At 36.4% G+C, this 26,186-nt stretch overlaps 3 protein-coding genes across 5 annotated transcripts; 1 reads left to right on the top strand and 2 right to left on the bottom strand.

Moving 5' to 3' along the window:
• Positions 1-420: 420 nt before the first annotated feature.
• LOC113679463 (ribosome biogenesis protein bop1) lies at positions 421-11,552 on the bottom strand. The gene is made up of 25 exons (XM_089201157.1): positions 11,337-11,552; positions 11,075-11,230; positions 10,769-10,942; positions 10,385-10,495; positions 9,944-9,984; positions 9,614-9,731; positions 8,968-9,069; positions 8,521-8,628; positions 8,208-8,259; positions 7,891-7,943; positions 7,366-7,424; positions 6,504-6,606; positions 6,290-6,370; positions 5,764-5,833; positions 5,301-5,433; positions 4,650-4,741; positions 4,442-4,527; positions 4,086-4,146; positions 3,874-3,923; positions 3,509-3,583; positions 2,937-3,039; positions 2,271-2,355; positions 1,913-2,020; positions 1,289-1,359; positions 421-873 (listed from the first exon to the last, which is right to left on the bottom strand). Exons 1-25 carry the CDS (start codon positions 11,391-11,393, stop codon positions 791-793), a joined length of 2,232 nt encoding a protein of 743 aa, XP_089057283.1. The 5' UTR covers positions 11,394-11,552; the 3' UTR covers positions 421-790.
• LOC113679465 (uncharacterized) lies at positions 11,483-18,837 on the top strand. The gene is made up of 13 exons (XM_027196424.2): positions 11,483-11,738; positions 12,097-12,142; positions 13,661-13,844; positions 14,270-14,325; positions 14,858-14,974; positions 15,058-15,128; positions 15,610-15,659; positions 16,184-16,247; positions 16,679-16,771; positions 17,160-17,213; positions 17,313-17,374; positions 18,205-18,299; positions 18,415-18,837. The coding sequence occupies exons 1-13, from the start codon at positions 11,646-11,648 to the stop codon at positions 18,507-18,509; spliced, it is 1,080 nt and encodes a 359-aa protein (XP_027052225.2). The 5' UTR covers positions 11,483-11,645; the 3' UTR covers positions 18,510-18,837.
• A 370-nt stretch (positions 18,838-19,207) lies between these two features.
• On the bottom strand, positions 19,208-26,076 carry LOC113679466 (sperm microtubule inner protein 8). Of its 3 annotated transcripts, none has more exons than XM_089201239.1 (8): positions 25,682-26,076; positions 22,652-22,713; positions 22,471-22,529; positions 21,477-21,550; positions 20,560-20,678; positions 20,381-20,445; positions 20,146-20,178; positions 19,208-19,554 (listed from the first exon to the last, which is right to left on the bottom strand). In XM_089201239.1, exons 1-8 carry the CDS (start codon positions 25,935-25,937, stop codon positions 19,530-19,532), a joined length of 693 nt encoding a protein of 230 aa, XP_089057365.1. In that variant the 5' UTR covers positions 25,938-26,076; the 3' UTR covers positions 19,208-19,529. The 3 variants fall into 3 exon arrangements, with proteins under 3 accessions (XP_089057365.1, XP_027052226.1, XP_027052228.1); XM_027196425.2 differs by lacking the exon at positions 25,682-26,076 and adding an exon at positions 24,579-25,115; XM_027196427.2 differs by lacking the exon at positions 25,682-26,076 and adding an exon at positions 22,804-23,328.
• Between the last annotated feature and the right edge of the window lie 110 nt (positions 26,077-26,186).

The following is a 26,186-nucleotide window of genomic DNA, read 5'->3' as shown; positions in this document are numbered from 1 at the left end:
TGTGGCAATAAAGGGTCTACGCTCTGACCTTTAGACAAAGCAGACTACGAGCATTCCTTACTTTTCGGCTAAGTTCGACACGCGAGTAAAAATATCAATGAAAAAAATAATAAATATATAAAAATGTTAGCGCGCCGCGCGGAACTATGGCAGTCAGGCTCACGAAAAGTAAGTGCGCGTCGTGCCAACATAATTGTTTTTTTTAACTTGCGCGTCGAATTTCACCGAAAGTAAAGACTGTTCGTAGTCTAAAGACAGGTTTGCATCGTGCCTGCGTGCTAAGCACCGACTCTTGACGAGTGGCAAAACAGCGAGTAGAAGTTAATAGGAATCAAGAGAGACGGCTGTGAATAAGTTATGGAGACAGCATTATGATACCTTCAAACTGACCTGTTGAACTGAGGCAAAAATGAAGTCTTGTTCGGTGTACCACACACAATGTTTTATTCAAAGGTCCAAACTGTCCGACATAAACAGTCTTGAAGACTGTCCATGTGAACCATGTAAGTAACAGTGTTCATAAACAAGAATTCTCGTAGTTCTAAAGCTTCAGAAGTTGTAATAGCCAACTGGTTACTTAAGAAGAAATATCATATCAATTGGCTGCCAGCCAGAGTAAAGCTTCGGTTCAGTGTGTTTTTAGACGGAAGATCGCATTTCGTGGGCCACGATCTGTTTTTTTTTTTGGACGCATTAATGTACAGGCATAATCTAGCGCATGTTAGAACAAGCGAAATCGCGTAGTGACTTGGTCGTTCTGTGACTGTTAAAAAGAGCGTAATAAGAGATGTCACGTGTACAATCGAATGAGGTGATCTGCTCCGGCAGTGAAAATCCATGGTTGATTTGGATGGAACTGACAATCCACAACACCTGAAAGGGACGTAAGGAGGGTTTTCACGACTTAATAAACTGCAAGTTAAACAAGCGTCGAGGCGGGTGAGCGAAGAAAATAACGAGGATGGTCATCGCTATTTTTCGTTCATTCAGTCTCGCGCGTATTTCTATTGGGCAACAGCCAACAGATTCAGAACAATGTTCACCAAGTTTTGAAAAGGGCAACATCCCCTATCGATGCTTTATAAGGTTTCAGAGAGTTATAAGATGCAATGAAGAGGTTCTCCATCCCAAGGGGTTCACGTTTCTCCAAAGGGCGTCTTTAACTAATAAAATTCAAATAAAAAAGTGGAACAAGTTGTACAAGAAAACCAGGAGCAAGTATAAAAGATGTGTTAAGAGTTAAATCATCGCGCACAAGAAGAACAGATGAAGTTGCGAACTAACTTACCCAGCTCTCCTTCTACCCGATGTCCTTTCAGTACTTTAACGGGAACTATCAAAGGATTCTGCATCAAGTCACTGAAAAGAATCAGGGAAATTGTTTTTACTGTAAATGGTTTGTGTAATAATTCTTATGACAACTTCCCTAGAGTCAGTGATACGTCGGTAACTTACACTGACAAATAATTCGAGCACCCTTACCTGAACTACCACTATTCAGTGTAAAATTGATTTCTACGAGGCCGCGGGAAAACTGACGAGGTAGAGAGAAGATTTCTATATTTTACTAACAAGGGTAAATATTTTGGTCCAACAAGAACCGTTCCCTGTCGGGATTATTTTTATCGATGAGAAATCGTAAAAGGAAATAGAAAACGGTGCTGTTTACAACACTATAAAAAAAGAAGCTTTTTCCTAGTTCAGCTAGTAAAAAAATGGCCTCTTAACCGGTTACGAAAGATTACCCACGACCCTTGATTTCTATCAGGAAAAAAGCATTTCAAATAATTATTTTATTTCAAGTGAAACATCACTCAGTGTTGTAATTGCTTTACATGTCCTTCGCAACGGTTTAATGCGAGTTAAGTTCACAATAGTATGAAATCGCCAGTTAGGATCACCAGTAACTTACTTGAAGACTCGTCCGTGGCAAACAATAACTGTACCGTCATCGCTGGCAGATGCGAACAGAGGGTAATGCCGATGGAAAGCCACCTGACGTAAGGCCTTTTTATGACTCCTAAAAATATTGATGTTAAGAGTGATTTTATTCGGCATTGCAAGACTTGCCAAGAGAGCTAAGCGTTTCAATTAATCACATAGGCCCTGGTACAATTCTCAACTGGTAGTAAAAAATAATCCGGGATAACCTTGGTTTTGGGTTCCTTCGCTAAACATTGTTTTTACAACAACAATGTAAAGGTTGGAGCAGTTCGGCTACTGTAATCAGGGCAAATATAGATATTTTGCTAGTAAATATGATCACCAACCTTAGCGTTTTGTACGGTTTAGTCGACAAGTCCAAATCAAACCAGCATAGCCGACGGTCATAACTTCCCACAATCAAATTATCCCCTGTAAGAAATTAAACGAGTATATCTAAATCAGACACTGAACAATTTCTACATTGGACAAGCCTTTGCTAGCGAGTTTCGACAAATTCAAGATTGCGCATCAAGTACAACTTTGACATTTAAGGGAAGGAAATAACACTGCTAAACTGTAATAAATAAGTCTGCTTCACCATTGTGATTTAAAACTTGAGACCGATTGTCAAGTTTAACAGAGTAAATAGCAACCTCGTGGTTTGCACAATCTTTTCCTCCAAAATGCATCCTTGTTCCATCTCAGATCTTGAGTTATTATCACTTCTTTTGCGTTTCACCGTCTCATCAAAGTATTCGTTTGTGTTCTCTCTAAGTTGAGAGTAATCTCGGAGCACTACCTATTTTTCCCCTCAGCGTAAATCCCGTCGTGAGAATACGGCGATTTTTCCCGCCGACTTTTGTTGAAGTAAGCAGATTATGCTTGGAAACGGGAACGGCTGCAAGCCAAGTCCACCAAAATATCACAGAAACTGCCCCGAAAATAACATTTACTGGACATCTTAGTTTTTAGAAATTTCAGAGAATGATTTTAACTTGAGGGAAGCGTACCTTTCGGATGCACAGCCATACTGGAGATCCACTTCACGTTTGACACAAGTTTCTTCGTTTGCTCTTGTTTGATGAGGTCGTAGACTCTGATAAATCGCTGTGTCTGAAGAAAGAAGGCAAATTAGGTGTAAAAACGAAAATCAGGTAACTTTTGTGTTCGTATGCTCACAAAAAATATTTAACAGTTTCAGAACTGTGATAGTTTCGCTTGAGTTTTACAAGTTGTTGGAGCTATGAACAGATCATCGATTTTCGCGTTTTTGTCGCCTATTTGCGGGATAGTGCGCATTGGTCGGGAGTTGATGGAACTGACATTACGGCGGCTACTTTTTTTGTCCGGACTTGTGGGGATTCTAAGATGAAGACAAAATATAGAGACATTTCTTCATACATTCACCATAAGTAATAATCCACCATTCATCAAATCACCATTTCCAAAGCATGAGCCGCGACTTAAAAATCCGAATGGTGTTACGTATTTTCTGCATTCATAAACCTAACTGAAGTATCCTACAAGTAGAATCAACGTACAAGAAACATTTGTCACCAATTCCACAGTTTACAATACTTACAGCGACAAAAAGAAATGGTCTCGTCGGGTGAAACAACACTCTTTGGATTAAACCTTTGGATTTCTTGAAGGGACACTGAAATATGACGAGAATATCAACTCGATAAGTGGAGCTTTGCTAGTGATAACAAGGAAAGTTCTTCCTACAGCTAAACAATAGTATATTGAAAGCGATTGGTTAGTAAGGCCTGTAAGACCTGTCGTCTGTTTAGCTGCGAGCAGGCTCACGGGTTTCGCCTCACGGCCCCTTCCAGTCACAGCTGGCGCATTACACCGTCAGCAGTCGCTCATGGAAAAGTTTATTGAAACCACCGGAGAAATGTATATTTTTAAACCGCTCAAAAGTTGATCGGAGGCTTCACGTACCTGACTTCGACGTTTTGGTATGTGGTGGATGAACACAGATTTGTTGCCACCTAGGAGATATAACAAAAAGTTCGAATACTGTTTCAGCAAAACATATCGAGATTCCAAAGGAAGAAAAAGTCCTCAGGACAATGGAAAGACATATACAACGCAGAAAGCATATCGTTTATGTGGAAGATCTTCCTCAAAATAGTTCAAAGTTAATCTCTCACCCTGGGATACAACCGACGCCAAATAGTCTCCCTTTCCATGCCATGTTATCTGCGATATGACCTGTTGAAACATCAAAAACTTGCTAGAGAATAATTTTACTTAAACCTTTAACAGTCTCCATGAAATCTGTTCTTTTGTGGCCATCTCTACTGAGAAATTTTAGTCCTTAGCAAGTTTTACCATAACAAGTCTGGGATGCAAGTTTTAAGTAAGGGTGGGTATGACGACGGCGAGCAAGCGTGGCTGCAATGTGCAGGAACAACTTCCATGAAAATACTTTATTGGCTAAAAAGGTACAACCTCCAAACTGATTGGTCAGAGTCAACAAAAATGGCCCAGTCAACGACAACATTACCTTGCTGTGTTTTAAAACTAAACGTTCTCCATTTCTGTAGTCTTCCCCTATAGCCACTGACCACTGTACGCCAGATTCTTTCTCAGCTGTGAAAAGATAAGTAAAAAGATGAGATTCAGTCCAAAGTGATAAGGAGTGTGCAATAAAACAGAGCCACATGACTGAAAACATTCTGACAAACATCTTAAGCCCATAATTAGAATTGTACCTTCTCCTGTAGGAATATCAAATAATTTATCCGTCGTTTCACACAACTCTTTGCAACCAAGATAATGATTGATAATGACGACTTTGTGTTCGCTGTAAAGAAAAACAGAGAGGTGTTCAAATTTAGACAGGTGTTAACCTGATACAGGGTATTTTTGTGCCGGCCCAAGTTCTCCGTGGTTCTTCTTCATGGTTGTATATTCGTTCACATGATATCATCAGAGAATGTGACACCAGAACGAATCCCACTGGTTGGGAAATCTCGCAACAGTATCACGAAAACGAAGACCAACCGCTCGTTAGGGTACAAAAACAGGTCCTACCGTTGACTGGAACTAATAGCGCCGGCGTGAATTCCGTCAATCCAAGAGGGCTTCTTCAAAGCGGACGAGGAGAAAACAGACGCATTTGTAAACGCGATACGAAATTGAGAAGTCATTCCAATGTTGAACTCGCATTGCTGCGGGTTTTTTTAATGTTAATACACCTTAGGTAGACATTAAAAATGAGGAAGCGTTTCTCGTCACATCTAAAATTCATTTTGGTGCCCAAATCTCTCTCCATAAGGAGATGAAGGAATATTGATAATGAAGACGATCCTATGTATTTCACTTCTCCGCAAGCAAGCAACAATTTTTAACTTGCCACTTACACGGCAATAGCCAGAAGCATCAGGAAGGAGTTTGGATTCCATGCCATACTGTTCACAGTACCACCACACTGCAACGTCTTAAGACATCGTCCTGTGCACACTTCCCAGAACTTCACAACTTTGTCATCGCCTCCTGACAGCAAAGTAAGAAGCAAATGAGTCAATAATATAGGAACTTCGCTGCGTGTACTTAGCCCTTTAACTCCCATGACTAACCAAGTCAGAATTTCTCCTTACAATATCCATTAAATATCAACCAGATAAGTGATGAGTATAAAGAAAAAAAATCAATTTAAGGATAATTAGTTGATTCAATACTAAATTCTCTGAACTAACATTATAAGAACTGTATGGGTGACAGTAAGGAGAATTACAAATTTGATCTGGGAGTTAAAGGGTTAACTATACGCTGTGACTGCACTGTATGGCTAGCAAGTAAAGTATTGAATTTTAGCCTACATACCAGACGCTATCCATTGTCCCGTGGGGTCGACAGCAAGGCAGCGCACCACACCTGTATGACCCTTGAACACCTGAAAAATACATGCACATCAGAACGAGGTAGAAGTTCGACTACAACGCTAATGAACAAATATGAATTAAGTTTCACACACAATTGTACTACATACAGCAGAACGTGTGTTCAATAAACTATAAATTTACTGAAAGGAAGCAGTTAATTTTCTAAAGAAACTGTGGTGCTGCGTCGGTGGAAGGCATTACAAGATGACTTGGTTTAACAACTGAGTCAAGAAATGTAAATTGGCCACCGTAAAGAGTTTCTAAAGCGCACATTTCGGGCGTCAGCCCTTCGTTAGAAAGGCTCTAACGAAGGGCTAACGCTAAAAAATTATGTTGATCAGTTTTGTTTGAGGAACCAATTGTTATTAAGGGTGACAGCGTATTAATATACAGTGCATTTTTCACTGGTTATAAGCGTAAGTGAACTGAAACATTATGCTTACACGAAATGCAAGATTTATACTTACAATAGATTCCGTTGACGGGAATGGCTGCAAATCTTTTGGCCTGGGAAGTTTTGGTAAAAGATCTTCTGGATTTACTTGGACCTACTCAAAACAAACAAAAAAAACCAAATATCATTAGGGACATAACTTCAGAATTTTGATGAATGTTCACACTTCTTTAACAACATTTGTTGCTGAAAAGCAGCGGTTAGTGCCTGGAGTGGGAATGCCTCACCCTCATTTTTCTTTGTCTTGGGCAGAGATATAAGTCCAGACATCTCTCAAAACGTTCTTGGATAAACTTATTATAAGCTGGAACAAGGCGGAGACTTGAGTACCTAAAAATAAAGGAACATATTAAATTTATTTCATAACATTGACAGTTATGATTGACGATTAAGATATTGCCAAATTCAGGTTCTTTTTGTCCTTTCACTCCCAAGATCTGATTGTTAATTCTCCCCTCTTGCTGCTACACTTTCCTTTATTGTAGATTAGTTCCAAGAATTTGGTTTTAGATTGAGATAACAACTCTTACCTCATTACCTGTTTGTCGGATAATGTATGGAAAATACAGGGAGAAGTCGCATGTTGATCATTTCTGGGAGTTAAAGGGTTACTCAATGCTACATAGTATGTATACCATGCCCCTGTTATCTACAATTTTCATTCAGTTAACTGTAAGGTTTGATTTTCACCTGGCAATATTTTTAAGAAATGCTGGCCTAGAGACTTGCACATGACATTGTAAACCCTTTAGCTTCCAGAAGTGATTTACATGTAACTTCTCCCTACAATTTCTATACACTATCCAAAAAACAGGTAACAAGATTACTCAGACTTATCAGTTAGAGGTTGTTATCATGATATAACACCAAATTCTTTTAACTTAATTACAAGGAAATGTGTAACAGCTGGATGGGAGAATTAAACGGAATTAAAGGGTTAACTTCTTTTGCTGTTCTTGTCATGATTTTGCAAAAGAAAGAGTGGAGAAGTGAGACCACTAGACGTCAAAAAAATTTTAAGAACGGAACTAACAACAGTGGTTTGTTATGAAACCTTTTACAAAAGCATTGTTATATAAAGCAACTGACTTTTTAGGAAGAAAATTTTGTGGTCTTTCATCAGGATCCATGGCTTCCCATGCTGCAATCTTTGGAGAAAAAAAAAATTGCTACCATTACTGTAATTTTAAACAATCAAAAACCCTCTCAATTGTTTGCAAAAGTAACAAATAATCAAATTATTTAAATGATTATGTGAATAAATTTTAGGATGTACAATAATCTTAACAATATGAACAGTCATGGTGTATTGGACAAGAGAGCAGGAAACTCAGTGTTGAAAAAATGGTGTGTTATTTGTTTGGTGGGAGGCTCAGTAAGAGAGAGAAAATTGTACTCAAAACCAAGGGCAGAGTTTTTTCCCTTATGGACCAACCCAGACCAGCAAATTAGTTCTTTTTCTTCCAGGTTTTGCTTTTTTCCCCTTAGCCACAGATGGCACTGAAACAAATTTCAGGACCATGGTCTGCATTACTTGTGAGAAGACCATTAGTCAATGAAAAAAATATATGCATACGTTGTTAGCTGAGAAACAATTCATCTCATTTCCCTTACCTCTTCCTTTGTTGGTAAGTATTCTGGTGGAGGATTGTAAGACTCCTCATGGCCTAAATTAAATAAATAAAATTCACAGCCACTTAACATGAAATATCAAGGAAAGTCAATTTGGATTCTTGAAAGATGGTCAATGTAAAATTAGCAATGACCTGATTCAAAATCATCTGACCACCACTACCATTAATTGGTAGTCTGGTGCAACTCTTACTATAAGACAGTCTAGGGCATGAGATAAACATTCAGACAAGATGATCATGAATGAACATCTTTAATAACAGTTGTCATTCATTTAAGTTTTATTCATTTCATAGTACCTGGGAGTTTCATTTTAGGTGCAGGAATATGCATGTTGTGTCTTGGTTTCGCCTTGACAAAACAAACAATAAACATTATATAAAAGTAGTCAATTGTTGAGTAAACTTCAGTAAGGAAAAAGTTTGACAAACCCAAAAATATCTTGATAATAGACCATTTTCTATATAGTATTGTGTTACAACAAAACCATTGGAATTCATTCAACTTTTTCTCTATCCTAATTTACTTAAGAAAGTAGTAGTTTAAGTCAAATTAAATTAACTCTATTTCCCTTTAACAGAAGCTAACAAGTAACATCAAAGATGCATTTACCTGGTTGTCATCTTTATCCCAGATCAGATAATACCTTGGTTTATCAGTCTTTTCATCTTTCCTGGGTTTTATCCAGCCATTCCTAATTGCTCTGACAATCTTTATAACCTAGCTCATAGAAAGAACAAAACTTACTCATTTAGTACTGTAAAATTAACCAAAAATAATTTTCATTGCTAAAAAATAAACATACAACAAAGCACAACAGAGACAATTTTCTCACTCCCCCCTCCCTATTATTTCCCTGCTAAACCTCCACACCCTCTGAAGAAGTTTCTCTCTCTGATTCCAACCTTTCTCTACTTTAAAGATCAAAGACAATTGCCAAATTATTATGAACAAATTTTGAACTCTGGGTTGCCCCAAAAAATGTTGGAGGCAAGTATATCCTTCCTTTCCATGTATAAATATATATTACCACAACAAGTGAACAAATGACTACCTTACCCTCTTGTGTTCCCATTTGGATGGAATGTGACGTGATTTGGGTTCAGGAGCATTAGTCAAGGGATGTATCATCTTCTCACCAGTGAAAAAATCTACATAGGGCTGATTGGAAGAAAATAAAATAATACTGTATATAAGAGTTGGTTGGTTTTAGACACTCACAAGAGTTCTTTAATGCATTGTGCTGACATGAGTGTGTACTATTTTTCCCTACACAAAATGCAAATGCTGCAATAGTTTCTTGTTCATGCAACTTTGGGATTCTAACAGTAAAGCCAAATCAAGTGTTACTATTCTAACAATGAGTTTATGCTAAAAAAAAGCTTATTTTAATACTCCAACAAAAACCAAGCAGTTACACATTCAAAAGCCAGGAAAAAACTGACAACCCTAAATGTACAGATTATTATTGGATCATTAGTGGTGCACAGTCATTGGGATTTAATTCATGTTCCCCATTTAAACATACATGGCCCAGTAATATATGCCTGCATACTTCAAACAGTATTTCTTTGCAACTACAACAGAAAAAATGTAAAGTCAATCAAGCATATATAGCTCTAAAAGGTAACAATGATGTACATTCCTCTTGCTGTTGTTTTTTTCTTTTTTGATTCCTAAATCAACCCAATTCTTTAAAGCATACCTCATAAGGATCATATCCAGCACTTGGAAACTTAGAATTTTGAAGTCTATCAATAATATCCAACTCTTCATTACTTAGAACAACTTCTTTCATGGTTGATTTATCTTGGACGGTTCGCCTATAAAAGGTTTAAGCATATAATTTACTCCAGCTTAATTAATACATAATAAATATAATTAATGATGAAAGATTTATCATCAATCATCATAGCTTTGGTCACTTTATTTAACTAGTTAAGTGCTGGTGAACAGTTACACAAATATATAATGTAATCACACAACTAGCATGTAGAGTATAAGTCTTCAGTTTTCAAATAATTGTAACACTCACCAATAATTAGGATCATCCATTTTAGACAAGAATTGATCCAACTAGCAAAGAAAAAATATATTTTAAATTCAACTTGCCCTAAAATTCCTGTCATTTTCACTTAAACAGTGCTGTTTGTTGTGACCTTTTCTGCATTTATGGGATTGATAAAATACTTTGAAGAACTCAGTTAACACTTGCCCCCTCACATGTGCAATCACAGACTTTGCTTCATTTTTATTGTTCAATTTCAGGTGCATGCTCATTGGTTAATTCAAGTGATTTAAAAGTTAATGACAGTATGTTTTAATTTGCCACAAAAAAAAGTGGATTTCGGATTTTAGAGTTTAACTGGACTTGTATTGTTCTTTTGATATTTAAAGGGATCTCCTAATTGATTTTACAGATTCTGAGGGCTTTTGGGAAAACCATCAGAACACTGATGTTGTTTAGGATACAAACCTCATCAGCAGTAGCAGGCTTCAATATTCTTTGTCCATCCAAGTTGTAGCCTATGTGAGGATACTCATTATACCACTCTACAGGAATGTTTCCAATAGTATTACATGCATCCTAGTGTAAAAAAGAGGGGATTTAGATGGTAAAAATCAGAGAAAAAGATGTAAGAATGAACATGAATCAATTTTTTTAAATTCAAAATTGCTCACAACAAATTTGCTCACACTCAAGAAGTTACTTCATCTAAAAATAAGTCAACCTGCCCACAATCTAAGGGAAATGAAAATTTTAAGTTTCCCTATTGCTAGTCCTTGGATAAATAAAGTAAAAGAATTATTAAGTATAGATGGAGATCTTGATTAATACAACATCTTTTCCTAAATCTACCTCCTCGTCAGATGTGTTATCTTCATCAACTGACTCTTTTATTTTCTTCTTCACCACATCTTCTTCATTTTTGTTTGGCTCACTATTATATATCTCTGTCACATTGACATCATCATTCTTTTCATTATTGTCACTATCACCAGAAGACTCATTACCACTTGTTGCCTCTTCTCCCTGAAGGAGGAGAAAAATTTAGAATTGCCATCAACTCATTCATTTAACACTGATATGGTAACGTGGGATGATCTAAACTGGAAATTTTTTGCATGCAAAGAACTGACTGGACATCAAGTAAAGAAATCTCACCGAATTAGAGTCCTGTTCGTCGTCATCGTCATCATCTGATGTTTCTGACTCGCTTTCTAGTCCGGAGTAGTAGCTTTCTTCACTATCTGATGAATCAGCATTCTCTTTTAACCTGTCTGTTTGATTTCCCTCAAAACGAAACAGATTCTCATCAACCTGTCATGGAATTAGAAATCCGTCAATTGTGTTGTCCATGCCAAAAAAAATATCTTGACTGAGATTCAAGCATCACATCTCGTGTCAGTTTCATTACATTGCTGACCTCTTTGGGGAATGTCTCCTTGTTTTGTACAGTTTGTTCGGAAGTTCTCTTAGGCATTACGTGAAGAGAAGGATCTTAGGAGGACGCCACGGTCTTGAGATTTGCATAAACTTTAAAATATAAAAGAGATCAAGGAGAAGACAGATCACAACATTCCGCCATGTGCAATCTTAGCTCATCACCATTCCTTCTGGTCGAGCTTTTCTTTGGAAAACCACTGGATAGTAGTGCGTGGGCGCTTCTTGTAAAATCTTAGGAGTTTGTCATCAACCAAGTAGATCTGAGTCACGAACATTTTCTGGAAAAAAAATGGCTGACTTCTCGTCTCTTTTGTTCTTTTTAGTCGGAATCGCCTTCTCTCAAGCAAGTGTAATCGACCTTACGAACGAAAATTTTGACTCGGTATGTATTTTCTAGGATGTTATCGTTTGAGAAGAGGACGCAATTACTTATGCACAATCTGAGAGAGCGGTGTCAAACAATGATTGGACGAAAGTATTGAGTCTGAAAACTACAAAGTGACCAAGATTTTTTCGCAAAAATCAACGAAGTTGATCTTATTGATTTTCTTAAGTTTACAATTTGATCGAGAAGCTTCACTCCCAATGACTGTTTTAATAAAACTTTGTTGCCCCAATCGATAAACTAAAAATTTTTGACACGTGGTCAACTGCAGACATATCATTCAGGTGTACAAAATGCTAAGATGTTGATGTACTTTTATTACCCTAACCATTTCTTGTTATTCTTCTTTTTTCAGATTGTAAATGGCGATAAATTTGCATTTGTTGAATTTTACGCACCCTGTGAGTAGAACACCAAATGAATTTGGTAAAGTACACAATTGAACTTAATCCAAGATAGGAAAATTATCCTTTTAGGAAAAAGAAATTAACTCCTGATTAGTAAGCATCCGAACTAGGTGAATAAATCTTCTAATGACAGACCTGCCAACCCTAGGTTTTTTCTCTTTTTTTCCCTTTTTATATATCTTTCCTTATTGTTTCACAACTAGACTTTTTAAAGTTACCACTCAATCATGTTTGGAAAAAAAAGAGGGGAAAATACTAGTTCTAGATATTGAGGTGAATAAAATAGCATTTGGAAATTATTGAAAAACGGTGAAGGGAATTGAAAAGGAAATCCCAGGGGGTATGAACACAAGAGAAGCCTTTGTGTTTCTTATGTTACACCATAGACACACAATGGTGTGTTATAGTGGCTCTTACATAGGATTAACTCTGTTAATAGTTTAGATGGAGCTAAGTCAGTTTCTAGATCAATACTAAAATTTTCCATAGACACAGGGTTCTTTTACTGGTTTTTGGTGTCATTGTTGCCTTTGTTCTATACCTGGTCATGTCATTACACCCCTCTTTAAGCACACTCTGCAGTGACCAATAAAAAGTTCTATTGATTTATTCAGTCACCATGTTTGATCTTGGAAATAGAATATTATGAATTTCAGTGAGCTTCCAATCTAAACTGCAACACTATTAACTTATCTTTGATTTTTGCCAGCATTCCTAACTTGTATCTGGTGGTTTTGCCCTTTGCAAGCCTTTCCTTTTACCACTTTTGGGATTTGCTCTTTGCAGTAGAACAAATTGGGCTCCAGTTAATTACCAGCTCTCCCAAAATCTTTCAACTAGTTTCCTTACAGCAGACCTTTTTTATTGAAATCGTAACAAATTTCAATCTACATGAAACTTCACAGCAAGACCATAACATATTTCAATCAGCATGCAAATTACAAGCCGTGCTGATGTACAACTTCTCCAGAAGCGATTTAAAGCTGCTACATTACTCCAAACTTTATCTAACTGGTTTGACACAACTTTATACTAATGTTTGGAGCAAATTTCAAGGTTTAGTTGTATGAAAAAAAACTAATTAAAACTAAAACAGCTTCTTTAGGAGTCATCATATATTCTGTAGTAATGACCAAGTTATCTATTTTGTAGTTTTATTTGCACTTGTTCATGCATAGCCCTATAACTCCCACAAGTAACCAAGATAGAATTTCTCCTAATGTTATCAATACAATATCAAGCAGACAAGTAATGAAAACAAAGAAAATTTCAATCAGGGACTTGTTAGTTGATCCAATACCAAATTCTCTGAACTAACATGATAAGATCTGTGTGGCAGAAAGTAAGGAGAATTACTAATGAGATCTTGGGAGTGAGAGTTAAATGGGTTAGCCAAGATGAGGACCAAACCTCTTTGATGAGAGCAAAGTGTACTAGTTGTTATGTCACCTTGTCTTCATTGTCTTGCATCAAGAAACATTAACATTGATGGGGTGTTTGATGTATTCTTAGGGTGTGGTCATTGCAAAGCTCTTGCACCAACATACGAGAAGCTAGGAGAAGCTTTTGCTAAAGCTGATGATGTCGTTATTGCCAAAGTGGATGCCGATGCAGACAAAACTCTTAGTTCCAGATTTGGAGTTAGCGGTTTTCCTACCCTTAAGTACTTTCCAAAAGGAAGCACAAGTGCTGAGGAGTAAGAAATGGTTTTTTTTTACTAAGACCTCTTGCTTTTTGTAATCTGGTTGCAGAACTTCAAGTTGTAACTGTTTTTGTTGTTCTTCTAGTAGTAAGCTGTAGCCAGTGAGGTGTTTATTAGATTCTGTTGAGAGACAAATATTTGTATAGACCACTATCAATGCAATGTTGTTTTCTTTGACAAAAATCTCTTGTTTCTCTTTGGTTGCTCAAGTATCTTACCTCAAGATGTTAATTTAACCTCCAACCAAAATTTTTTACTGGCAACATAAATTTTATATCTTGCAACCATGGTGTGATTCCAGGCCACCAATTACTAACTTTGAAAAGATTCAAGATTGGAGGATTGTTTTGTGCATATTTAACACTGTTGTGTGCATAAGTGAGTTAATAATTTACATCTGTATTTCTTCTGCATTGCAGCTATTCAGGTGGGAGGGATATTAAAGATCTTGTGTCATTTATTGAGGGTAAAAGTGGTAAGTAACATGATATTTTCTTGTTGTGAAATTTTAGCCAATTTCAATTGAATATTTTAGTTCTAAGCACCATAGGAGGAGAGAATTGTATGGCAGATATTAAGGAGAATTACTGATGAGATCTTGTGTAGGAAAGGGTTAAACCCAAAGAGTGACCAGCATTTAAGTTCTCCTCACAGTTATACTGATAAATCTTTCCTGGAGGTCATGAGGGTAAAACAAACAAAGGCCATCTTACCAAGCTTTGATTTTAAATGAATTCTCCTTGTCAGTACCAAAAGACATTTATAGAGAGGAGCATGGAGAATATTGTTACCAATCTTAAGGTGTAAAGGGTTAAAAGGATAGCTGTAGATATGTTTTGTAAATTTCACTTAATCAAATAAGTCAAGTTGCATTATTTAGAGAGAAAATGCAATTTGGGACACTTGGGTGTGGTCATTATGCAATGATAACTTGAGTTTGTTAGGTTTTTTAATTTACTACATTGTTTCTTTTTTCATTTAATATATATCATTTATCAATTTCTCAGGTGCCAGAGCCAGTAAGGCTATCTTCAAGGAAAATGTTATACAACTGGATTCTTCCAACTTTGACTCAGTGGCATTGGACAAGACGAAAGATGTTTTGGTCGAGTTCTATGCCCCATGTAAGAATCTTTATTGTAATTATTTTACTCCAAACTTTGTCACACAGTGCTGAAATTTTTCTGCATGTTTTCTTGTTTTCCAGGGTGTGGCCATTGTAAAAACCTTGCCCCTGTGTATGAGAAAGTGGGACTTACATTCAAGAATGAACCAAATGTAAGTTGTTATAGTGTGCAAGATATTTTTTTGTTGTGTAAAGCATATCTTGTGTTCTTGTTGTTGTTATTTTGTTTTGTGCCACTCCCATTTCTCAGTAGAATTTGATGAGATTGTCTTGGTTAACCGTTAATTGTAGATCATACCACTTATTTTTAGGCAGCACTGCAGACAATCCAATTTGACATCTCCTTCATGAAGCCCTTTAAATTAGGAAGGTGATCTCAGGTCAAGCAGATGACAGGATTTGATAGAATTGTTCAGTTTAGCGATGCAAACTGTATAAAATGTTGCAAATTCTCAGACACTGTACCTCTTTTAGTGTGAAGACTAGAGCCTTGAGATTGGCGTATTTCTCTTCGAAATGAAACAGATGAACCTAGCCTGCTAATAGTTAACTTTCATGCAAACAAGACATGTCCTTTTGGACTGATTGCTCATTTGTTTATTTCATAATTTAGTATACTTTGTGTATTTCCAGTGTGTTGTAGCCAAAGTTGATGCTGATGGAGAAAGGACTTTAGGTGAAAGGTGAGCTTTTGAAGGGCAAAATGTCATGATGTTGTCATGTCTAACTATGATCATGAACTAAAGATAATGAGTGAAAAAAGTGGGTTAGTTTGTGTAGAAACTTTGGTGCTGTCAGTTATACAGGATAATTTGGTTTTATCAACTGAGTTGATAATTTATAGTGGCCACTGTAGAGAGTTCTTAAGCTGTTTTTTTGTCAGAGGGAAGGGCTCTGACAGAGGGCTAACACTTAAAGGGCCTTATGGTAACACTTGTTGGCTCAGTTGGTAGAGCACTACACCGGTATTGCAGAGGTCATGGGTTCAAATCCCGTACAGGCCTAAATTTTTTTCAGGCCTTCTTTTCACTACTGCTTAAGTAGTGTTCATTACTGTGAAGATTGCTTTCTTTTTCACGTCTTTAACCGCAGTTCAATTATATGACTTTCATATATTCACAGCCATTTATTCACCACTTCACGGGTTTATTTGGAACCAACACAGTGATCATTACTGCTTTTATATTCACTTTATCCTTTCTTTCAGGTACGGTGTGAGTGGCTTCCCAACTATTAAATTCTTCCCCAGAGACAGTGAGGAAGCAGAAGAGGTAAGTTGTATCACATAGTTCTCTCCTATAAACTGTTTTGTGGTGTATGAGATTTTTAGGTATATTGATGTACCAAAAGTAGTTGTCCTCTCTAGAGAAGCATGATTAAAAATGCTCAAAATTTCACTTAAAAATTAAAAAACATAAAAGGAAACTTACTTATTAAAATCTTTTTTAAGGATACATAAGGGAGATTTCTGTGATTGTCCACTTGAACCTAACATCAGTATGCAATTTCTCCCTGCAGTTCTCTAAATATTTCATGGTACTTTCAAGGAGATATTAGCTGCTTAATCACTCCTACAGGGTTAAAGTGTTAATGCAGGTTTCAGAGACTGTTTATTTCATCTACCTCTTATGCTTTTTCGATTTGAGCTGTGCTAAATTTGAGGGCTAGGTTTCTAATTGTTTTGTTGTGGCTTTTATTTCAGTACAGTGGAGGCCGTAGTGAACAAGATTTCATAGACTTTCTGAACGAAAAATGCAAAACCAAAAGAAAATCTGGTGGAGGAATTAGTGATGATGTAATATACTGCTTATACTTAGTAGCCTTAAGATATTATAATCATTTTAGCAAAATTTTGATTTAGCAATTTTTGAGAAATTGTAACTTATTTAGCAAATTATTTAGAAATCAGGGGCTAAAAAAGAGGATTATGTTAAAATTGTACTTAAGATGATTATTTAAATTGAGTTTTTGTTTCTTAGTATTTTACTCAAGGTTAAAAACCAAGTCCTTTATATTAAATGACTTTTTTGTTGTTTAAAACTCATCTTGTGAATCAGTGAAATATTCTAGAAGGCCTTGGTTCTAATTTTGCTTTAATGTAATGTTGCCTGATGTAATTCTGGGTTAACTTTTATCACTGATTAAATGGAAAGGAAAACTGTGCATCTTTTGTTTTTCTGCAGGCTGGAAGGATTGACAAATTTGATGAGTTTGCCAAGGATTTCATGAGCAATGTGGTAAAAATTTACTTTGATTGAAAGGAACGAAAATGAAACCTTTTGCTTCATGGACTCTCTGTGACTTGTTCACAAAATGTGTTTTTTCCTTCTGTTAAGGATAAACGCGATTCAATCTTGGAGGAGGCCAAGTCCCTCATTGATGCACAAGAGAATCCTAAGTAAGTGTAAGATAAGCTAGAATACAACTGAAATGTATTCCTTTAACTCTTCACACCCTTACATCAGAATCCATACTCTCCATACTGCTCTCTCTACACTTTAAAAGGTGCTGATCAGGAGAATTGTTTTAACAAAAAAGAGCTTCTTTAGTTGGTGATCATTTCCTTTATTCTTGCAACCTTAATGTTTGATCCAGGGGTGATATTGTAAAGAGAAATTCGATGCTAGTCATTCTTAGGGGTTAAAGGGTAAAATTGACCAGCTAGTCACACAACCAAATAAATACTGACTGTTGGCAACCAGAATGTTACAGTTACAGTTACAGCTATTAGTATGGGACTAACTTAATTTCTTATCAGTGTTCTTCATTTTCTTCAAGGGACAGAACCTTGATCAATATTCTTTTTTGCCCTTCTGTATAAAAAACTGGTGATCATTTATGAGAAGGAATATGTTTGAGCCAAAGAACAAATACTTTGCATTTTGTATTTTACTAAGCACTCCCTTTTGGCACATAAGTTGTTCCCCCTGGTGGCTGAAACAAGTATGTTTAATTACCACATGGGACCTGCATTTAAAAATTAATTTGGGCTCTGGTTATCAATTTCTTGTCTTTTAAAGAGAGAAGCTGTGACTTTTATTCACTGGCCTTGAATATGTAATCAACACAAAAGTATAGAAAACCCAAATCCTTCAGGTTCAATTAACATTGATTTTAACCAGAAGCAAATAACCTGTTATATGCTTCTGTTATAACAAAGTAATAAGCTAACCAGTTTTGATGTTAGACAACATTTGACATTTGCTTATTTTACATTACCTTGCACAGGGATGCAACCTATTACACTAAGGTTATGGAGAGGGTGCAGAGCAAAGGAGATGCCTTCATCACTTCTGAAATAGAACGCTTGAACCGTCTACTTGGTAAGATTTCACTACATTTGAATCTACATAAGTTACATCTTAAACACTTCTTCGTTAACTTGGTTGCAAAAAAATTCTTACTGATATTCGTGTTTGTTTCATTTTTATGTTTCAGAGGGGGCCATTAGTGCCAAAAAGAATGATGAGTTTAGTGTGCGCCGCAACATCTTAAAACAGTTCAATGTTGACACTGGTAAAACAGAGCTTTAGAGAGCTCTTTTGCATGATTTTTGATGCCATCTAAAATTTGTTTGCACAAGCTATATTCCTGGCTTGAATGAATGCTTAACACAATAACTAGGTTCTAATATATCATTTTGGTTATGGCCATGTCAAAGCAGAGATGTTTCCAGAATGGCTGGAAAAGCTTTTAATGATTAGTTTTTGTACTGTTTTTTCTGGTGTGTGCGTGATAGAAATCCTTTGTATATTCATGTCATATTCTGTTTTTCACCAATTTCTTAATATTAACTTCAGTACTGTTTTTTTGGTTGTTTGCAATGGACTTGCTATTAAAGAACTTTACATTATGTTTTTATTTGTTGTTGTGTAATTGAGTTATATTCTTTCAAGGTAGCAAGCACATTATTTTAATGGTTAACTAAATATCCTTCCGTTAAATTTTCATGTTTTTTTTAAATGACTAGTATCACAGGTTTATTTGGTACATTAACCCTTTACACCATAACATCAATATGCATATTCTCCTTGCTGTTCTTTATACAACTCCAAAGGTGCTGACAAGGAGAATTTGTTTGCCAATCAAAAGGTTCCTTCCCTGATGACCATTTCCTATATTTTCATGACCTTAATGTGTGATTCAGGAGTGATATTGTAGGGAGAAATTAGATGCTAGTCACTCTTGAGGTTTAAAGGTTAAGTAGTGATAAAATGACTCAGAGGCCATATTTCTTTAAAATTTATTTAAAAGTGATATTTTAATATACATATACACACTTGTATCACCATTAACAATTTTGCAGATCATACTTTCTCAGATGTTGCATTTTTAATAAAAATTTTAAATGCCAATGTGAATCTAGATTCACAACAATGGGTTTTTTATTTATTTACTTATTTTTTATTCCACTCTGGTGCTGAAACACAATTTCAAATGTAGAGAATGACATTTGGGGGCTTACTAGAAAAGGAAATGGTTCCTGAGTTTGGTATTTTTGATGGCAGTCTGTTACAAAAAAGTCTGAAGAGTTTCAAGCATGCTGTCCATCTTCACCGCCAGTGCATTGCTGCAACACTGTAAAGCAAACAACAAGAAAAAGAATCTTAACCCTTTAAACCCTAGTATCAGTATGCATATTCTCCATACTGTTCTCTACACATATATAAGGTTATTGATGAGGATAATTTGCTTAACAATCAAGAGCCTTTTGAGTGGGTGGTCATTTCTTATATTCTCTTAACCTTTTTGTTTGATTCAGTAGTGTTAATTCATAGAGAAATTAGATTCTAATCACTCATAGAGCTTCATCAGGAGTAATGCAACAGAGAAACTCAAACTCATTTTAAAAGATGAAAACCATACTATTGGACTAAGTTTATGTTCAATATAAAAACTTCTGAATTAGTTGATTGATGCTCAATAACTCAGTTGAAGGGAAAGATAATGGTACAGTGAAGATAAATATGAGGAAAACATAAAATATGATATGGGAATCAATAAAACATACCCATATGTATCTGTAACATCAGATATGGTAACTTTCTAATTAATAATTTTTAATAATTGCCAATGAATATGTAACCCTGGCCAATAACTTAAAAAATCATCTTGTGATGGTGCTACACCTCAGCCTCAACTGATGCAGATATAAAATGAGAAAGTCACCTGGCTCTTGGATGAGCGTCTCGATAGCGACTACTGTAAACCAAGAATAAAAAAGAAAATCAGTTCTGGCCTTATTAAAACCTAAATTAATCATTCAATTTATGGAATTTATTATTAAGAGAGAGCAGTAGAAATTAAAAGCAATGGGTTTTATACTAAACATTTGACATGAACCAAGATCCCAGCTTCCCCAGTAAAATCATAATTAAAACCATTCATGAAATGACGCACTCACTAGATGGTGGCAGGAATTGGTCGCTGACCCCTTGTGTCAATATAGGGTTCCTGTCTGAGGGAATACTGCGTAAACAAAAAGAACAAAAATGTTTTTTTTAAGCTTGTTTTTTGTTGTGAATTCAAGTATTCATAGGACATTATTACTGAGGAAAAAAAAATTCCTCTGAATTTGCTTACTCTCCATGATGCAGTCTCCCTTGGTGACAGGTATCTTGTTGCATAACCATTGAACTTCATCTGATCTGCAGAATACTTGAGATATGGTTCAGGCATAAATGTGTATGGTTCTGATGGTTCTGTTGAGGCAAATGGGAAAGTGATCAACTTCTGTTTTCCACCAATCAGGTTTTCTTCACCAACTAGTATTGACAGGTGACTTAAACTGTCAAGCTTCAGCTACAGCAACAAAGCACACTTCATTTTACACTGTTTCTTTAAAATATACTACGGAAATGTTCACAATTTTGTTTTGCTGTCATCATTGTTGTTATAGTTATTATTATTATCATCCTCATTATTATTAATGTTATTTTAGATATCATCACTACTATCATCATCGTTATTACTACCTTGCTCATTATCATTTTCATTATAATTACCTGTTATCGATATTATTTCTCATCACTCTTATCATAAATATCACTCACTATAAGTATTATTATTGTTGTATATATTATCACTCTTATTACAATTATTATCATAACTGCCACTCATCATTATTATTATTATTGTTCTTTTCATCACTAATCGTTATCATGATTATAACTCACTGTTACCATTATCATTATTGTCAAATTTTTCATGACAAAGATTATTATAACTATATTCTAAATAATTAGTATTTTAATTATTATTATCATTGATTGGTGGTTTTAAGTGAATTTTTTCCAAATTAGTGCAGAAGTGAACTGTTACTACTGTTATTACTCAATCAAAATGTCTAATACAATTTTGTTTAGATTTATTCAAATTTTAAGAAAAATTTTTGTCATTCTGGACTTACCACTATTATTACTCATTATCATCATTATTATTGTATTATAATAATTATTACTATTATAGTCATTATGCCAAAAGAAGTTGATTATACTAACCATTGGGAGGAAGAGGGGATGGTTGTTTCTGAGACTGTGACGTCATTGATCGCTTTAGAAATTCTGCCATACCCCTGGAACGGAAAAAAATTTAAAAGATAGCGGCATTCATGCTGTTAAAAAATTCCCAATTTTGATACTTTAAATATATTTTCTGGGTTCGGCCATTGAAGATGTAAAGATTTGAGTTGCAGGTGTTTAGCGTGAACATGGGTAACACATGTGCGGGTGACCACGCGGGGTGAGAGAGAGCTTCGTCTGGCCTTCGCGCGCGACGTCTCGTTTGCGCGAGTTGTTCTAGTGACTTTTGAGTTTAAAAATGTCAGTAATCCATTGCTTCTGTGCTCCCATGGTATTCCCGCAATCAGAACAGGAAACTTCAATATCAGGGCTGCCCCCGCAGTCCCGTGTGTTCGTGAATCTGATGAAATGATGAATTGATGCGCCGTTCAGTTGCCATTGTTCAAGTTTTTTGTGCGGGGTTTTTTTATTTGCTTATTAAATCGAGTGCACTGTCTTGGCACTAATCTGATAAGCCCGCTGTTTTTGTTCCGGGAGATTTGGTATTGTGTGAAAATTTTACCGTCAACAGAAACACCAAAAATGGTAAACAAACCTTTCATACCATGGAAGCAATGCAGAAAATTGAAATAAACATAAAGAGCTTCTGGAATTATAAATAAAATAGCAGGAATAGTTAAAATTCGCTTCAAGAGCTCCGAACCTACTCGGGTGAAACATAAATGTTTTACAAAAGTTGCAGCGCACTCCCCTGAACAACAGTTAAATAACTTGCTAAGACAAAAATTAATGATTGCAGATATACTCTCACTTCTGTTCTTTTATGACGTCTATCTCCTCCAGACAGTATTCAAGGTTCTGAAGTGTGATTTAATTTTTTTTTTTTTGGTTTTGTCAAACACTTTCACACTTTCCAACAAATCAGAAATCCATATTCTCGCGCGCAAAATCGTAAATCATTAAAAGGTCTTACCCTGATTCGATGGGCTGATAGGAAGTAGATTGAAGTTGTCGCCCCGTCTCGGTTATTCGCTTAAAAAGGAAATTAAAACATTTCTTTGTAAGTTTATTGAGCATTAATTGCTTATGCACTCTTCTGAAAAAAAAGCTCCCAAAATCCGTCCTGTCCAGTGACAGATGAAATATCTACTTACCGTGCCTGACAACGACTTCTCAGCTGGTCTGAACAGGGTGATAGTGCGGCTTTCAAAATCCTCTGAAAAGTGAATTCAGCATAAAGACAATTACTAGTACCCTAATGCTTAAGAGGGAAGTTACCCTAATTTTGCAATCTCGGTATCTGTACCCCGTGTCAGAGGAGTCGTAGTTCGCGAGTGTTCTTCGGGTAACTTGTGAACTGCCGTATCCATGTCCATACGCCGGAATGTTGGTAACATCGGGTGATAGAGACCTTCTTTCACTGAGGCCAGCATATGCGATCTGCCCGCAAACCGTGGGTTAACGCGCGTTTGAGTTGTAATCGGCATCGAAAAAGGCGGTCGCAGCGACCGAACTGGAAAAAAACTTAGCCTGCGAGGAAGAAGTTATTCCCTTTGTTCGTAAGCGATTCAGGCCGGCTTGTGTTGACTGTAGACACTGCACAAGGTGTCAAAACTTTATTTCAATGGTGTGCGAGTTTGCGCCAATCAGTGGTGAGCAAAGCCTTTGTGAGGTAATCTGTCTGACGTATAATGAAAACTCGAGAGCCGTCTGTCAAGATACCCTGCGAGCTGACAATTTCTACTTCGAATCGTAATTACATGACAGAATTTCATTTAGGAGAATCAGCTTAATTTAAATGATCACGCACGTCCCTGTCGTTTGAAGGTTAGAGTTTCAGCGAACCTTGGCTAATATTAATTATCATCCTTGAGGGAACTGAACCTCAAAGTGACCTCATACTGAGTTAATGAGTAAGTGTGAAAATATTAGTTTATAGGTGACAGTATTAATTTGCATCAAAGTAAAAATCAATTCTAGCAGGAAGGAGTCTTGCTTCACCTGGAAGCACCGTGGCTGAAAATGAAACTAACCTGTTGATAACGAATTGTGATATGCCTAGTCCTTATTCAGAAATGTCAGATTAAATGATCATATATTGTTTTTCCTTCTTGCCTTTGGGTCTGAGATCGGTTCATCGTAAACTTTCTTTTCAGGAACAATAAGAACTCTACTCTTGTCTTTAGAGGAAAGGTGACCTTTGTTGCTTAAACTTAGACAACACACTTGCCTGCCATCAAAAAATTCCATTCTATTCGTAAAAAAGTTTAATAATTTGAATACAAAGAAATGTTTAGTTGTCATTGTCTACGAATCGAATATAGGTCAAAATGTCAAAAATGTTAATTCTTCAAGCAAGAAGTGGTTCATGCGAAAAATCACGGAATAAATGATCAACTCTTTAATCGATAAAGCTACGATAAGGAAAAAAACATGACAGGCCAGTAGTTCACCAGAGAGAAGTTTTCCAAAACGAATTAAAACACGCGCGATTGTCGGGCATTTATCATGCACACGCGCGTGGTTGCTATGGCATGTTGTGTTGTCTATCATATTCCTCCTTTCGCAAATTTCAAGAGAGCAGAGCAGGAGATTTTCTTAATCAACAGAATTTTCATTTTCAATTACTTTGAGTCTCTTTGACCTTATAAATATGTTTAAATTTACAAGGTCAAAGTTAGCAAGGCCTCATTTGTTTTCGAGGCGTAATCACAAAACAAAAAGCGAAATTTTTTAACTTTATCGCATGATATGAATACATTTGCCTTGGTAGGATGTTTTGATAGGGGATCAAATAAACCTTTAAAATTCTCGAGTGTTAATTGACTTAAATATTCGACAGCCTCAAGAACAAAAGATCGCATTTAGCAGAAAGCCACCTTACGCAAATCAAGGCATTCATAGTCCGGCATAATAATATACGCTTGTCGAGAGGCCATGAATAGCAGAAATTTTTTAGAGTTATGATCCCTTACACTAAATTCTGTATGAACAAGATCAAATTACAAACCTGTTAAAACAAACAAAGTTTATAACTACAATCGAGAAAGAGAATCGAAAGGAAAAATAATCGATATTCACCGGCTTGTCTGGAGGTAGAATTCCTGCAATGTTCTATTGGAAGTTTACAAAGTGTGCTATCGCGATCCATCTGTCGATATGTCGGTGGTTTAGGATGAATCATTCCTTCCTTCACCGCAGCCAGCATCCTCCGAGGAGGCGAATAGCCGTAGTCTGTTCCGTGCGGTCTAACGGCGTCATGTTGGCTAAACCTTATACCCTGTCTGTCATAGTAACGGCTGCTAAGAGCGAGTTGTAAATGACGGGACATTTTCGCTGTTGAAAAATTCCTGCGTCTCCTCGATCGCTGCGGGCTGGCGTAAGTCGATTTGAAGTTGTTAGCAGAGCGTGTAATGTAACTAAGTACGTGCAATTTGAATCGCTTTTGTTTTTGTTCAATGGAGACAGCTGGCTAATTATTGCAATCCAGGTTATAATGTAGACCCGCGCGCGCGCTGGCTTAAGGAGAACGGGAACTAGAAAGGCCGCACGGAAACCGAACTTTTGGAATGTGTGGAGCCAGCCTGGTTAAGAACTAAAAATGCGTTGATGTTGATTGAAGCTATCACGCTTTGTGACTGCCGCTTTCGCCCTTCAAGTGCTCATCTGAATAATGATACTTAAAAAAGAAGACTCCTTTAGCCTACTTTGAGCTGCCTTTTATTTTCAGGAAATACAAAAACGGTACCGTCTGTCATGGACATCTTAGAGAGAAAAAAAAATAAAAAATAGAAAAGTAGAAAAAAAAACCACTGTAATCGATGTTGCAATTTAACTCAAAACAAACGATTAAATGGCTAAAAAGTTATTGTAACACGAATGGTTACTACGTAACGGTGTTTCATAATTTCTGTTGGCCGTAAATAATTAATTTTGAAGCGTGCGCATAAATTACAGAGTTCCTTTTTCTTAAATTAAAAGCCGTCCGAAGGAGCTCAAAACTTATTTTTCCTTGACATGTAAAGCTGCTCGGAGTTTTCTAAAAACGATTAAAAAGAAACTTATGCTGAGCTTAGATTGTAACAATTTTCAGATTGGCAACATGGTTGCCAAGGAAACTCTAAGCGTTGGTCCATACTCATAAGTTGTGAAACCATTACAAAGTTATAGCAAGTTATAATCACCTCTGTTACACGGTGTTGAGTGCCGCGAATGTTCATCTGTTAGTTTCTTTAACACTTCATCCATATCCATTCTCCTTAAAGTCGGAAGACGAGGGTTGTATAAAACTTCCTTCACAGATGTCAACCTGCGCTTAGGGCCGAGAACTAACGGCGTGCTCGGTTCATTTGCGGATATTCCTTCTCTGGAATAGACGTTTAAGGTCTTTCGGCCAACGGTGCAGGGATCTGCCCAGAGTGTGTAATATTTTGTGGCCATCCCGTCGGTGCTAAGTATTTATACTTCCTATTTAATTTTGGAATGCTAAATAGGAAACCGTGTCTGTTGTCACACGAAGTGAAGTGCTGTAATATTGGGACTGGGCAGCTGTGTCTAAGTATGAATTATGAATAAGAAACGGAGTTTGTTTTCTTTTAAATTATTAAGGCCCGTTGGCAGGAATTATTTCTGAAATTGTTTCAACCCTAGTACTTGTTCATGAAACTGTCTGACTAGGGAGAGGGAAAA

The sequence above is a fragment of the Pocillopora damicornis genome, chromosome 3 (genome assembly GCF_964200805.1).
Source record: "Pocillopora damicornis chromosome 3, jaPocDami1.2, whole genome shotgun sequence".
Taxonomy (NCBI): Eukaryota; Metazoa; Cnidaria; class Anthozoa; order Scleractinia; family Pocilloporidae; genus Pocillopora; species Pocillopora damicornis.
Note: the sequence above shows the minus strand (reverse complement) of the source record. Positions and strands in the feature narration are given on the sequence as shown.

Bases quoted from the DNA above. Each gene is read 5' to 3' on its own strand.
- LOC113679463 (XM_089201157.1), bottom strand. From the start codon at position 11,393: ATGCCTAAGAGAACTTCCGAACAAACTGTACAAAACAAGGAGACATTC. The intron at 9,985-10,384 runs GTTTGTATCCTA...TTTCTTTGCTAG, and splicing joins AGCCTGCTACTGCTGATGAG to TTGGATCAATTCTTGTCTAA. The intron at 6,607-7,365 runs GTCAGTTGCTTT...CTTTATTTTTAG, and splicing joins CAAAATTTTCTTCCTAAAAA to GTACTCAAGTCTCCGCCTTG.
- LOC113679465 (XM_027196424.2), top strand. From the start codon at position 11,646: ATGGCTGACTTCTCGTCTCTTTTGTTCTTTTTAGTCGGAATCGCCTTC. The intron at 14,975-15,057 runs GTAAGAATCTTT...CTTGTTTTCCAG, and splicing joins GGTCGAGTTCTATGCCCCAT to GGTGTGGCCATTGTAAAAAC. The intron at 17,214-17,312 runs GTAAAAATTTAC...CCTTCTGTTAAG, and splicing joins AGGATTTCATGAGCAATGTG to GATAAACGCGATTCAATCTT.
- LOC113679466 (XM_089201239.1), bottom strand. From the start codon at position 25,937: ATGGCCACAAAATATTACACACTCTGGGCAGATCCCTGCACCGTTGGC. The intron at 20,446-20,559 runs GTAAGCAAATTC...TTGTTTACGCAG, and splicing joins GGGAGACTGCATCATGGAGA to TATTCCCTCAGACAGGAACC. The intron at 20,179-20,380 runs GTGAGTGCGTCA...CTTGGTTTACAG, and splicing joins CCAATTCCTGCCACCATCTA to TAGTCGCTATCGAGACGCTC.